At 39.1% G+C, this 15,456-nt stretch overlaps 2 protein-coding genes across 2 annotated transcripts in view; one reads left to right on the top strand and one right to left on the bottom strand.

Annotated features, from left to right (window-relative positions):
• The window catches only part of NEMP2 (nuclear envelope integral membrane protein 2), a 212,248-nt gene extending 201,893 nt beyond the window's left edge, over positions 1-10,355 (top strand). Inside the window, exon 11 of the transcript XR_016019572.1 lies at positions 10,220-10,355. The gene's annotated coding sequence lies outside the window, so the exon portion shown is untranslated. The remainder of the gene's footprint in view (positions 1-10,219) is intronic.
• INPP1 (inositol polyphosphate-1-phosphatase) lies at positions 5,820-15,452 on the bottom strand. Its single transcript, XM_088793801.1, has 5 exons — positions 15,249-15,452; positions 12,849-12,909; positions 10,288-10,488; positions 8,161-8,335; positions 5,820-6,598 (listed from the first exon to the last, which is right to left on the bottom strand). The coding sequence occupies exons 1-5, from the start codon at positions 15,450-15,452 to the stop codon at positions 6,031-6,033; spliced, it is 1,209 nt and encodes a 402-aa protein (XP_088649927.1). The 3' UTR covers positions 5,820-6,030.
• Positions 15,453-15,456: the final 4 nt, after the last annotated feature.

Genomic DNA, 15,456 nt, shown 5'->3' with positions numbered 1-15,456 from the left:
GGCTAGCCTGATTATCAGATAAAAATAATAAGCAAATAAAACCTTTTAAGAAAGACGTCAATGCTTAAAGCAGCTACTTCCCCTGGACCAGTTTCAAAGATCCATTTGTGCCCACACAGGCTTTAATTGAGTTCCCTGCCATTCTATAGGGACATTTGCAGTTACTCAGGCTTGCGGTATAAACATGTGTCTCAACCTAAGCACCTAGCCTGGTACAATTAGAGAAGATCGCCACGGTCAAGAATCCCAGAGACTTCTCTCAGGTCTCAGGAGAGGAATAACTGTGCTTATGTTTGTCTTATATTTTCATCTGTGCTTTTACTTATAGGAAGTTCCCTTTCATTATCATCTTGATGAATGTATGTATTTATGGCACTTTTGAATTCTTTGGGGGATGAAGTAGGTAAGGGTTGGAGTAATCTGGGTATAAAAGTCATGAGACCTTAGTGGTAAGAACAAGGGATCTGTGATCAGAGATCAGACCAAGGCCAAAGCCTGGACAGCTCAGTTGGACTACGTGACAGAGATCGCTGCTTGTCCTCCAATACCTGTTTCCCCTCTTCCAGGGGGATAAAATGCCTAATTTTTTGGCTAGGTACATGGCTGTCCAAAATAGAGACTGTGTTTTCCAGCTTCCCTTGTAAGTGTAGTCACATGACTAGGCTCTGGTCAATGAGTTGAAAAATCGCTTACCCTTTCCTGCTGTGCATTTTCCTCTATCTTGCTGCCTAACATACAGCTCCTGTTGCCTTAGACCTTGAGAAGAAGGGCCGTGGGGGGCCATGGGGAGCGGTGAGATGGAAGGAGCCTGAGTCCCTAAGGACTTTAGGGCAGGGCTGCCTTTCAGCTCTGGATGGCTTATCCCACCACTTTTATCTTATTTGGGGCCTTGTGATTTTTGGCATTTTGCCCCACATAATTAAACTGCATGCTTAGGGACATAAAGTATTACCGCAGAGTTCCCCTGGCTGGACTTCTTCTGGACAGAGGGACTGTCTTATGGACTTGACGCATAGGTGCAAGGTCTGTTTGTTTATATGCCTCTCATAAAATAGGAGAAAGCCCTTTATAGAACACTTATCCCTGGGCACTTCAGGTCTCATATGGGGAGCTTATGGCTGAGGGGTCAGCAGTCAGGGCAGAAGACTGGCAACATGCACAGTGCATTAAAAGGCAACGATCCTTAGGACCCTACTCAAGGTGGGGAACAGCTGGACTGAGTTAGAGGTGATGGTAAGCGGAAGCAAGTAGAGTAACAGATTAAAGTTTCAGGTGTAGAACATGTTTTAAAAAGCAGATCTTGAAAAATTGTTTTGTTAGTTAATTAATTTTCATTTTTAAAATACAAGCAAAACATCTAGTCAGGAGGAAAAGACAACTGAGGATACACAAATTTTACTCATTATTTTAAATAAAATAATGCAAGTAAATGTCTAACACAGCACTTGAAGTATAGGGCTCAATACATGTTTGCTGTTAATATTATTTTATGTTATTATAGTACCGTAAAAGAATTAAGCCTATTAACAAATTATTTCAATTACTGACTGAATAAATTAAGGTCTCAACTTAGTTTGTCATGTTTTTGTTTTCTGATCATTTTTAGGTGGACTGCATCATACATGAATAATAAAAGTCTTAGTAGCTATGTTTCATTGAGCAGTCACTATGTTAGAGATATTTTACATACATTATTTCATTTGTTTCTTACAGTATTCCTAAGAGATGGCATAAATCCTTTTATGAGGTGAAGAAACTGGGATTCAAAGATCACATTGTAGGTGGCAGTGACCCAAGGCCTGTTTATTCCAAAACCCACACTCTTTCCCTTAAACCAATTCATACTCTTTCCTCGGTAGCAAGATATATATATATATAATTCATTTGTGGTTCACTTTGCTCTGTTGAAACAAAATGGTGGACAAGAATTTTCCTGTAGTCATGTTAAAGAAGGAGTAAGTTAGTAGTTACAACATGGGAAATGTGAGAAACAAAACAAAACAACAAAATGTAAATGAATAACATACAGGTAGAACCTAGAAAATAAAACTATTACTAAATACTTACTAATTGCTTTTATTAGTGAACTTTGAACATTAGTGAACTATTGTTTTGTTATAACATTCATCAAGTTACAAGTTAAGGTATTTCTTTTTCAAAATTTAAAAACTATTATCCCATTGCAAAAACTGAGTTATAGAGATGTCGATCATATAATGAATAATGAATATTTTATTTTTCATGAAATCCAGTATTTCCACTTATGGCACATCTCAATTCAGGGTAATGACATTTCAAGTGCTCAGTAGCCACCCGAGGCTAGCGGGTACCATTTGGGCAGTGCAAGTCTAGATTACCTACCGATTGAATCTTCATTCTCAGAATAACCTGGATGATTAGATCATAATCCTTAGAATTTATTTTAATTTTTTAATTTTTATTTATTTATTTATTTTAGAATTTATTTTTAAAAAACTACCAAAGAACCAACCTGCCACATGAATATATTAGCATGATAAATTATGATATATTAGTATAATAAATTGATTAAAAAAATCTGTCCTGGGGAAAGGTAATATCAAAGCTACAAATTTCCCACTGTAATGGCACTTCCTCCTATATCCTAAAGATACACATACATTAACTCTCTCTGGCTTTTCATTATTTTGCCTCCTCCTTTCCTCTAAGCCTTGATGTATCAATTGAAGACTATGATGAGTCTGTCCCAACAGCAAGCTGTCCTAACACACCATGGGCATAGTTGGGCTTGTTTGAAAGGGTGAGCTTGGGAAGCCATCCGGGCATAGAGCTCCATGCTTTTAGAAATAATTGACCTAAAGTAGATTCATTTGCACAGAATTGTATCTCAAGCTTCTGATTCCCAAACCCAGTTGAAAGGGCTTCGGTTTTGCTGTAGAGAGAGGTGGCCAGTTTCATATCCCAGCTCTTCCAAGCCCTCTCGTCCTTGTCCTGCCATCAGTAGGACATTAGAGAGGAGGAACGGTGACTTAACCATTATTTTCTCCCTTAACTCCCAATAGGGCTAATATGCAGGACTTGAACGTTAACTTGGGAAATGTTTCAATGTATATTCTCTAAAATCAGGAGTCCATTGGTTGCCTCAAGCATTAAAGTGATTTTTTGAGAATATAACCAACCAACTATAGGGTAATTCTCAGCATTATAGCAATTTTCTGAAATATTTGGGAAATAACGGCTAGAAGTAAAGTTGTAGTTGATAATGCATATGAATTCTTGTCCAGTTCCTGTATCCATTTCATTCATTAAATCAATTGACACTTATTTAACACTATGTGCCCAGGCACTTTTCTAAGCAATGGAGATACATGAGATATGGAAATCCCTTCTCTTTCGGAGCTAACATTCTGGAGTGGGGAGACAGACAAAATAAATTCTATCTTGTATTAGAAGGTCATAGGTGCTGTGGAGGGGGAAATCAGGGAAGGGGATAGGAGGTGTGGGATGGGTGCGTGGACGTGGGTTGCACGAGTGATAAGTAAAGATCCTACCGACATCAGGATATTTGAGCAAAGTTTTGATAGAGATGAAGGAGGGAACCATACCGGTATCTGGAGAAGAGCTTTTCCAGTTAGAACAGCAAGTTTAAAGGTCCTGAGGTGGGGGGAGCGTGCGTGGCAAGTTCAGGGCACAGTAAGAAAGGCAGTGTGGCTGCAACAAAGTGAGTAAGGAGAGGGTAAGAACAGATGACTTCCTACTCCATGCTGGAGGGTTGTTTTGTTGCTGTTGTTGCTGTATTTTTTTTTCCATTGGAGGGTTTTGTACAGCACAAGAGACATGATCTGATAGATGTTTGGAAAGGATCACTCTGGCTTCTGTGTTGCAAATAGACGGTATGGAGGCCAGTTAAGAGTTTATTGCAATAATTCAGGAGAGGCAAGAAGAGGGCCTGACACAGGGTGAGGGGAGCAGAGTGATGAGGGCTAGCTGAAATTTGGCTATAATTTGAAGGTGAAGATAAGAGGGTTACCGGAGTGATTAGATGTGGGTTGTGAGAGCAAGAGAGGAACCAACGTGGACTTGGCTTCCCAGGGACTGCTCTTCTTGATGTGCAGTGGGTGCTCTTTTTGTCACCCTCCATCTAAGTGACCCGGCAGATTCAGCTCTCTGACAGTCTCCTAGAAAACACGCTGGCTGAAGCCCAAGACACCCGGAGTTCGTGTCCCTGGACCCCTCCATCACTACCCCTAACTCCCACTCCCGTCAACTGAGCTGATGTTTACCAGTTGACTTCTTTCCAGAACTGAATATTCTGATTGTACGTTTAATGGTAGATTAATTAAATATAATAAAAAGTAATGGAACATGAGTTTGAAAACAAAGAATTGAAGGCTTTGGAAAGGGTTGGTAAAGGTGAGTCTTAAAAAAATTACTGAGTACGAGGCAATTGTAAAAATAGAGGGAAGAGATTTTAAATCTGGAATGATTATGCCCTCAGATTACTTTGCAAATATTTTAAGTCCTTTCTCTACAAAAGTGAAAAGTAGAGATTATACTCACATAGGTGTGGTTTATGCAAGAAAAACAATGCAGACGTATCAGCAGACACATGCTCAAAGGGTGGGCATTGGCTTTCCTGAAAAGATTGACAGTGAGTGTGTATAATAGATGTTCATGGGATATATTTGATTCCCTGTTCTACCCAGCTTTGTTTCCCCACTAAACTGACAAACTCCCTGTTCAGATGACATTGAAGATGACTGTTTTAACTGCATTTTATTGATAATTTACAGACTCTAAAATGTTCATATGGACAACGAAAGCTTTTTCTTGAATCATATTCTATTTTTCTATTCTGGTACATATCAGGGAACAGGACGACTTTCTGGGTTTTCATTTTTTATGTGTTTTGTAAAGAATGAACTCGTTGACTTAAAAATTAACCTTTAAAATTAGACATTACATGGAAAATATATACAGCTTGAGAGCCCACATCACAAAGCACAATGCTTTAAAATCTATAACCCTATCACTAAATAAATTGTTGAATCTGCTGTATGCAACAAAGTACTATTGGAAAGAGTTTGACTGTTACTTTCATTCTAATTGAATATACATATGTATGTGTGTATATGTATATATATAATGTAATGACGCTGCAGAAATATACTTTGGCCCCCAGAGGGCGCAGTGTAGAAAGCAGTCAGAGCTGTTTGATGCCCCAGGGCTGATAAAGAGAATAGGAAAGTGCTCTACAGCATTCAATATGGGATGCGCGTAGACACAACAACTGTATATATTTAACTCTACCCCTGGTTTCTGAAGTGTAGTACATATGCAAAAATTGCAAAAACCTCTAATTCTATTTATTCCCTTCTGCCTTACCTACTGAAATGGTGTGTATGGAGAGTATTAGTGAGAGGTAGAGGGAGAGTGTGGGTATGTGAAAGAGGGTGTGAGAGTGCGTGTGTGAGAGAGAGGGAGGGAGGGAGAGAGACTGAGAGAGTATGTGAGAGAGTAGGAGGCTCCAGGCTTTAATTCTTGTAAGAAACACAAGCATACTGTTGAAAGTACATGAACTTGCCTAAATTATGCCTCCGATTCACAGTTCTAAATGTTCTGCCAAAGGCGAAAGCTGCAGATTTTCTCTTCAAGACAGGAAACAAAACATAAGCACAACCACCTCTTCTGCGCTCCCTAATATTTCAGTAACATTTTACTTATCACTCAGATGTTTAGAGGAGTTTTACTAATTGAGCAGGTCTTCCTCCTCATCAGTATTGAAGTGTTTCAAGCAACACTGATAGCACAATATTCACTGTAAGAATGTTACACATCTGTTTAATTGCTGCATGAATGTCATTTATTTATTGAAATTAACATTATGCCATTTATTTATTGAGATTAACATTATTATGACACATAATGAAAAAATGTTCCTCCCATGAGGAAGGTGAATGTTGACTATCAATAGGAAAAAGCTATCTTCAAACGATAGAGATGGAGGTGATAGTTTCACAGTTAGGTCTGTAAGGACACCGAGGGGAAGGTTCATCTGTGTGTGTCCGCAGGTGGAAGGTTCTGGATGAGGAGGCTCAGGAACGTCTCCAGCTGCTTGCTTGATCTGTATGCAATCAGTCCTCCCTTGTTGGCCCACCGATCCACTCCACTGGCGCCTACATTTTCCACGTGGTACACCAGCTGTGGCAAATCAAGCCCCGTTTCGGGATTTCTAGCCAAGCATTCTTTTAAGTCTACCATTCCCCCACCCATGGCCCTGAGTATGGCATGAGCAGCACAAGAGTCCCACTTGAATGTGGTATCTTCTGAAAAGATGTAAACATCAACAAGACCTTGGACAACACACAGGCTCTTGTAACCAGCCCCAGCGGCCCGGAATATGCGATCTCCACACACCCGTGACAATGCAGCTTTGATAGTCTCCTTTTCACTCGTACTAATGACAGCTGAGAACTGGTGAGAGGATTCCGCCTCAGAGCGGGTGTTTCCCGTCAGTTGGCCCTGGGAATCACTGCCTTTTCTTTTCGAGATGAGGGGAGGAAGGGAATAGATGTTGGTCCCCCTGTAAGACAGGCCCCAGTAGTAGTGTCCTTTCCACCTGTGGAAGAGAACTTTCCGTTTATGGAGGTAGGTTATCATATTGGTTTTTTTTATTATGCATGTCGCTTTCCAACTTAATGATATGAAAAAAATACAATTCTATTGAGTCTCAATGCCCTTAAATCTAGGAAGAGCTACCAAGTAGCTAATTAATGTTTAAAAGTTACTCCTATGCATGCAGCTGTCTGTGTTGTTGCAGATTAGGAATGCTTTCACTTATTTTTGCATCATCATATCAATCTAGGACAAGGCTAAAGTATTTGTGGGATTTCCAGGCCTCTAGAAACACACAAAATTTCATTGCCACTTCTGGCATTTAAAGATTAATAGGGAAAAAGATGAACAGATTATTTTTACAATCTGCAAATCTTTTACAATCCTTATAAATTTGTCTTCATTTGGTAAACTACTTGTCTCTCTTACTCACTAGCACCACTTTAGCTTTAACACCAAGAAAGATGGACTCCTTTATGGCAACAAAAATAATAATAGCGCCAATCACTTCTCAATGTTTGACTTACCGTATATGTTGGGTAACTCACGCTACTTACAGGAGAGGAAACTGAGGCTTAAGGAATGTAAGTGTAAGACTGTCAGTGGTAAAATCTGCATTCAAACCCAAGAAACCTCACTCCAGAACCTATGCCACTACTTTGTCAGCCATTTCTAGGCCGTGATGACGTCTGCATCCAGTCCCAGTTCTTTTAACTTTCTTAATGACCCTTTAAAGATAACAGAAACACATTTTCGGTTTGGAAGAAGGCAGGAGCAGGGGGAAAATGTCAAAATCCCAGAGGTGTAGTTTATGACTATTGAAGAGCAAACAACTCTTAGTTACCTGATGCAACTCAGATTTCAGTAAAAATATGTCGTCCTATACAAATAGAACGATATGACCTACTTGAATAAAAAACTGAAACCACAGGAGAAAAGCTGCTTGCTTCCATTTGGACTCTGCCATGTCCTGGAGTCGACCCCAAGGCACAGGCCACTGACCAGAGGCACTGGGATGCCCTGTGTGCAGGAGTCCGTGGATGGGTGAAGAGGGAGGGGGAGAAAAGGAGGTAATACTGACACATTTAGAGGAAGAGCGCCCCACGGTCAGGTTCTAATTCTGGCCGTAACTACTCTTCGTTTCTTTGGATAATTTTCACATTTTGTTTCGAATTTCTTCTAAAATTGTGTAAAAATTCAACAGGCTATATAGTGATAGCATCTATCTTGTTCCAACTGTATTAGAAGACAGTGTTCCCACCGTTCTGTCAATCTGGTTTTGAATGGATTCTGGAAATAGGGAACAGGATTTCTATATTCCACATACAAAACTATGATTTCTCCAAGACACTATTTCTTTAAAAGTGTCTACCAGTATGCCCCCTAGCTCCAAAGAAAATTATGCCAAACGCTAGAAAGAACATGAATTTGAACTTGCAGACTTTTAATAGGAACACCCCAATATAGCGAGTCATAGGCACGTCACCTGCAGTGATCATCTTGACCATAAGCAAAGCTAAGGTCACAAAGACTAAAAGGCATATACGGAAAGTGTTCGTCTTTTACCTGAGGGTGTTTAGGTCTTGTGATACGAAAGGTTGGTTGATGACCCCCATCAGAGGCACTCCTGTCTGTATGTCATAGACCCCGATTAATATGGTGACGCACTGAAGTCCACTGGGGAAAATGCCTTGGTTGGGTTTAACGTCAGCAGAACCTTTTATATACTGATAAGTTGAATCTGAAAAATGAAGCAAATTTGTTTGGATTCAGGTCGTGATTACTTAGAAAATAATGATGAATACATCTATAAGCTCTGCACTATATCATTTATTCCGCTAATTTAATAACTGCTATGGTCTGAATGTTTGTATCCCCCAGAATTCTAACTCCCAAAAGGGATGGTATTAGTAGGTGGGGCCTTTGAGACGTCCTTAAGTCATGAGGGTGGAGCCCTCATGAATGGGGTTAGTGGCCTATAAAAGAGGCTCCAGGGAGTTGCCTAGTCCCTCCCCTATGTGAGGACACAGTGAGGTGCTGGTTATAAACCGGGAGGACGGCCCTCCCCTAACCATGTTGGCACCTTGATCTTGAATTTCCAGCCTCCAGAACTGTGAGAAATACATTCCTGTTGTTTATAAGCTACACAGTCCATTGTATTTTGTTACAGCAGCCCGAATTGACAAAGACAGTAACCAATCAGGTTTTGCCTTTGGGTGTCACTTCTATTGAATTTGAACTCTTGTACTTCACTTTTAAGCTGCTTGTGTTTCATTTTCCTGACTGTATCGGAACTCTTGAAGGGAGAGGACATGTCTATAGTTCTTGTGGCATCTAGCATAGCACCTTGTATATAATGAACTCAAATATTCCTCACATGTCAAAAGCACACAGAAGTTAAGAACTCAAGATAACTGGTCGGATTCCCTAGAGCTCTTACTAATCAGTGACAGGTCCAAGCTGAATGGGAAAAGCCTCCTTCTGGGAACCTGTAAGGGGTTGAATTACCTTTTTGTTGTGGTTGTTGCTCAATTAGAAGGAAAGTAATGGTAGCACAAAAGGGAAAAAAACAAATGAGGCTCCTGTGCAAAAGGAGCTGAGGAGCTTGGTTTCTCCCTAAGAGACATACATGCCGGTAGCTGACTAACAACATTGAGTGAGTTAATAACACCCAGTTAAGGATGTGCCTGGCAAAAGAATCCAGAGAGCTAGCTAATAGCATCAGTTCAGGATAGAACCAAGAAACATGAGATCCCTGTCCGTCAGAAATCTTCACTGATTCTGATGTACCCTTACCAGTGATAAAAAATTAGAAGAGTCTTAGTTTGCGTATATAATCCACTGGCTGAATGTTCTATAATTCCTTGGTGATTGAAGGCATTTCTGTAATGTTATGTTAATGTGCTTGCCGGATGGGGAGGGTGGGGGAGTTTTCTGCCCAGCGTAATGAATGGTGCCAGTTGTGTTGGATGGAATATGCCAGGCAGGTGGGATAGAAAAAAAAAGGGGGACTTCTGAAAATGAATACGTAGGGCATTGTATTAATACCACCATTTTTAAAACAATGAGCTATACATGATGGTTCTATCACCATCATGACCAAAACAATAACGGGTGAGGTTTACACAGGGCTCACAAACCAACTGCGCATGAGTCATGTTCAGCTGTGTTTTGCGTGATCTGTACAGTGGTTTTGATTGTTCACTTGTTTAATTGAATTAGCAGCCAGCAGTTAAAAATGAGAGATCTCACTAAAACCTGGACTTCAGTTTCTTTTTAAAACTCTGAAGATCTGGCCTGTACTCCCCATAGGGCAGCCATCCGCTAGAGCTGAGTGCTCTTTAATTGACTGTGTGCTCAATTAGTTATGGCTGCTGTCACTTCTTATTTAGCAGAGTGGCCCTGTAGTCTTCCAGAGGTGAGTTAATTCAGGGGTATGTGTGTGTGTACGTGTACATGCACACACACAGATACAAACACAAACATCTGTTATATGTAATATACATGTATTTACAACACAACACATCATAACACACACCTCAACTCTTCATTTATCATTTTAAAACTTTAAAAATTTTAAAACGTCCATGAGAGTCAAACTATATTCAATTTTTATTTTTCTAAGCCCCCTGCCCCAAAGATTACTAAAAAGAACAAATGAACAAGAGCAAACACACAATATCCTCTCCTTACCGATGGGATCCACCCAGATTCCCAGAATGTCGTGTGGAATGGTGATCTCGAGTGAATCCAGAGTTCGGTCAGTGAAGGCGACATCCTGATGAACAACCCTGGCTAAGGCCTCAGATGCCAGCGTGTTACCATTAAGGACTTTGCTAAGAAGCTCTACTGTTTCTTTCTCCGTTGGACACAGTCGCAAGGTAATCTTTTCTCCTAGAGTCAAGGCAAACTAAAAGTCATTACATTCCAAGAGTTTCAGGGGAGAAAGAACAACAGAGAGGTGGGGAAGAGCAAGAGCTATGCACTTCGATTAGGTGAGGGCAGTACATCCCCACCAGTGGTCCCTAGCCTGGCCGGCTGCCAGAATCACAGGGGCTGGGCAGAGGGGGTCATAATGTCACAGATGCCCAGTGGTCACTCATGCATTTATTGTGAATAGTGAGGGATGGGTTCCAGAAACCAAAGCTTCTCCCCAGAAAAATGCCCACATAGGCACATGGACATAATTTTGTATCCAGTTTAAGAGGACTCATGGGCCAGTTTAAAACCCCTGAATCCTGAGTCCTTGATAACCAATCTTTTATTCATGTTTTTTTGCCTTTGGACTTTTCATATACATAGGCCACCCTGTTGTGTTTGAATATGTTATTGAAAAGAATGGAGGTTTTCATTAGTACTCCAAAGTGCTTCTACCTTTTTTATGGTGCTGCTCTTAACTAAAAAGTGTTCATGCTCAGTACAGTAATATAACGTGAAGTATACTAACCTATAATGGAGTAAAACTGTGTGACTCTAACTAACATACATAGAATAGTTCTCCTCTGTGAAACTCACTGGAAAGCAGGATGTAAGCAAATGAAACTACAATTTACCAAGTCTGGGTGCTTTACCATCCCTTTAAGCATGCTCTACTTAGATTCTTGTTTAATCTGGTTTCCAGCTCCCAACAAAAGTCAGGAAGAGGCTGGCAAAAGTAGACAAATTAATAGCAACAAAAAGTTACAGCAAGGGAGAATATAAACTTATAAAAATGAATAAAACAGCACTTTGGGGATTTTTAGGTATATAGACAAATACTCCTCGCTACGCGAGCCATTCCAAGGACCAGCAGTGTCTGCACCACCTGGGAGCTTGTTAGAAATTCAGAACTTCAGGCCCCATCCCAGACCTACTAAGTTTTGGCAAAATCCCCAGGTGATTCCTATGGTCATTCAAGTTTGGGGAGTGCAGTATGACTATTACAGCTATGGCTCTGAATCAGCAAGAAACATTCACTTAAATTTAGTCAAGTTAAATTCAAATTAAATTAGACTTGAAGTTGAGGAATAACACTGCTAACCGTTGCCACTTACTAAGGATCTTCTCTGGGCTCAGTAAGAGTCATTCAGAGTAGCAGGTCATATCACATCACGTCCTTTGCTTCAAGTTCTCCAGTGAATTCCCATCACACTTAGAGGGAAACCCAAACTCCTTCCTACAACCTTCCATGATCTGTTCCTGCCTCATCCACCAGTCCTCCCCCCTTCTCTACATTTCGGTCCCTCCAACATGCAAAGCCCATGTCTCCTTCAGTTCCCAGGAAAATATACGGGGAGTGCCTTTTTGCCCCTATACTAGAGAAATGAAATATTAAAAGAACTGTTTATTAAGTAATCAAATAGGATTTTACATGTAGGATTTCTTAGTCACAGGTGTGTTTTTTTTTAACCTTAAGTTTAAATGAGATTTCTTACTGTGTGTCACAGAATTAATTGCATTTTAACACACAGCCCATGAAAGAGAAAAAAATTTTCCAGAGTTAATCCAGAAATTAGTTTTTTCCTTTGTAAATGTGCCTCTAGATGTTTAACTTGTTGTCACGGGATCACTGTTTAAAGTTCACTATTTTAATCTTCTACCATTAAGCAAACAAAAAGCTCAATCTGAAAATAAAAAAGTTTATCTGAAAAGAATCAGATGGAGATTTTGATGTTCTCTGCAGGGAACATGGAGGTCCATCATCAAAGGAGAATCTGGCACAGAGAAAATTAATTAAATGAGACTTAAAACTTGATACTGAAAGGAACCTTTTTAGTTAGTCCAAGTCCCCTTACAGAGGTTCTGAGACCAGAGAAGTGAGGAGGTGATTTGCTCAAGATCACACAGTAGCCAGGGACAGGGCCTCCCCACATTTTCAGCCAAGGTCCATGAACTCCCAGGAGGCTCACAGATGGGTTGAAACGTTGGACTTGAAATTGTCTGAACAGTTGTGTAGATGTACATTTTTCTGCGGCATCTATAGCTTCCATTAGATTCCAAAAGGACCATGCAGCTTTCCGAAAGTATACATTAATTAAATGCTACAGATTTATATCTAAAATAATAGATGTGGACTTACTAAATAACTCTAAGATACCATATTTTTCTAACTTAAATGGAACAATATTCCGAGGTATTGAATGGAGTTTAACATTCAAATATATTGTCATTGACCCGAAAGCCTTCCAAACATCCATTTATTTTATAATGAAATTGAAAATTAGAATATTATATGATCATTAAGTTATAAAAATACTTAAGGTTCGTATACTTACCCAACTCATTAGTAAACTCATTGGATTCTTCTCCAAAAATTGTTTTTTCCAAGCCTGGAAACTGAATGATTCAGACAGAGTATGACAAAAAGCCAAAACAATAACAATAAAAAAATAAAACCCACATGTTCAATTGTGAATAGGTTTCCATTTTATATTGCAAATTAAATAGCACAATTAGATCTGAAATTTAGAAATTTACAATTCTAGAAATCAACCTAAGTATAAAAAAGTATCAGCTTAGTTCAATCCTTAGTCTTCTAATATTTTCTTGCTTTATCGCCCCTTTAAAAAGTCCAAATCATGATAAAAGTCGGGTTTCCTTATGTCCTGTTGAGTTTGCGGAAGAATTTCTAGAAACTTCATCCTTCTGCTTAAGGGTCATAGAACTAGAATATTTGCAAAGGAAATATATTAACTGTTGCTCTTAATTAGCACCCTAGTAGCTTATACAAGTTAATATTATGGATCAAGTGCCTAAAATTATTACTTGAGACTGGATATGAGGGGTTAGAGGATAACATTACATTTTGTTTTCATTTTCCGGTGTGTTTTCTTCACCTGTTGGAGGTATCGTTCCCCTTCAGGATAAGAAGGTGATACAGCAAAAAAGGAAGGGAACTATTTTATTGACCAATAATTTATGCATCAATATAGAATAAAAAATAAATGGAGCTAAGAATCTTCTCTTATCTTTGTATGACCAGGAAGCTTTCATATACGTGTTGCTTCTGATCCTCCCTACCATAAAGATAATTTTTCTCAAAATCTGTGAATTATGATATGCGTTATGGTCTCAGGAAACAAAAGCAAGGAAATGCTTCAAATATTTGAACTCAGTCATTTGCAGATGGCCAATAGCTTTAATAGTGCCCACAATGGCTTGTTATTTTTCAGTTTCGAAGAACAGTGCAAGTCAGCAAGGCTGGCGATGAGCCTGTTCAGGAAGGGCTGCAGCTCAGTTCCCACGCCAGCTCACAGACCTGTTTCTGAGACTACAGGATGTGAGAGTCATGAAACCAAGATATTTCATGGAGCCAAAAGTGAACATCATGTATTTGTTCCTAAGTCCTGGCATATATGCCTCATCAATGCGCAGTTGCCTGAACTTGTTATAATGCTTTGGGGCAAATATTAGCTCATAAAAGTTAATGTTGATACGTTTCTAATCCAGTTGCTCAACCATTCCATGCACCCAACTATTTTGATCAGTAGCAAATACAAACTTGCTTCATTTAGTTTATTAGACCAGATAGTATAGCGCATGAAAAAGTATAGTTTGTAGAGATTTCAAGGAGTCATTTATTCTCTCTTCCTGCCTGTGGTCAAGAATTCACTTAAATGATTCCAAATGATTCCCAATATTTTGAGAATTTCATAGAAAACTATTCCAATATTTTATAGTGCTTTCCGTCATAAAGTTCTAGCCTCCCAGATCTAAAAAGATATATGTCATTTTTAGATCATGTAAAAGGCAATATAATATTGCAAAGAGCAGAGACTCCTGCCAGGTGGCCTGTGTTCAAAATCTGGCCCTGCCATTTGCTTGCTGTGTAACCTTGGATAAGTTACTTAACCTCTCTGTGCTAGCCTTATCCATTACATAGGAATAATAGTTCTTCATAAAATTGTTATAAGAATTAAAAAGTTAAATGTGCCTTTAGAATAGTGCCTGACACGCAGTATTCATTTATAAGTGTCTGTTAGTGTTATTTTTTATTATTATGATTTATGAATACAGTTTTCCCCTCAATCAGCTGAAGATAGCTAGAATTACAATTGTTGTTAGTTATAAACAATGTTTTCCTACCAGAATAAAGGGGTACTTTAAATCTCCAGGACTCTACAAGCCTGTAACAAAGGCAACCATTATATAAACGATTACATCAAAAAGGTGGACTTAATATACTTGTATCAAGTAAAAAGAAGTTATAAAACAGTATGTTCTCATTTCTGTTGAAATAGATTATATGTGCCATGCACACACACCCATAGAAGGAAAACATGCTAACAATATTTAGCAAAACATAGCTGTGGTTTTCTCCATTGGTGGGATTAAAAGGATTATTATTTTTACTTATTTTCCAAAGAATGTGTACTATTTATTAAAAAGGAACTCATTAATAAGTGACAAGTTCTATACTAAAATGTATCTCTTTAGCTGTTAGAATTGTGACTTTTATTTCCTTATTTGCTTCTCTGTGTTTTTAAACTTTTCTGCAGTGAACATTTTGATAATATTGTAAAAAACAAAGGTTAAAAAAAACTAACTTGTTTGTTTATTTGAACCCAAGGTGCTTGTATTATGGGGGGTGGGGGTGAGGGGCATGCTATTCTATCAGGGGACAAAAGCCACAAGGGCAAATATTTTGCAATGACCTCGGCTGTTACCTTTCTTACCTTGTTCTCCATATTCTGTTTTATAACTTCCTGTACCAGTACATCAGCCAGGGTCTTGAAATCAACTGCAAACTTCTTGTTCTTTTCTCCTTCTTTCTTTTCTTCTATGAGTAGCTGGAAAAGAGCTTCCTGCTGCCTGCATGCCCGGGCAATGTTGGCAGCTTTCTCAGAGACACGCAGCAGCTCTCGGAGGATATCTGACATTTCA

The sequence above is a fragment of the Rhinolophus sinicus genome, chromosome 17 (assembly GCF_057876585.1).
Source record: "Rhinolophus sinicus isolate RSI-liver-muscle chromosome 17, RSI-T2T, whole genome shotgun sequence".
NCBI lineage: Eukaryota > Metazoa > Chordata > Mammalia > Chiroptera > Rhinolophidae > Rhinolophus > Rhinolophus sinicus.
The sequence above is the reverse complement of the archived record's forward strand: the minus strand, read 5'-3'. Positions and strand labels throughout refer to the sequence as shown.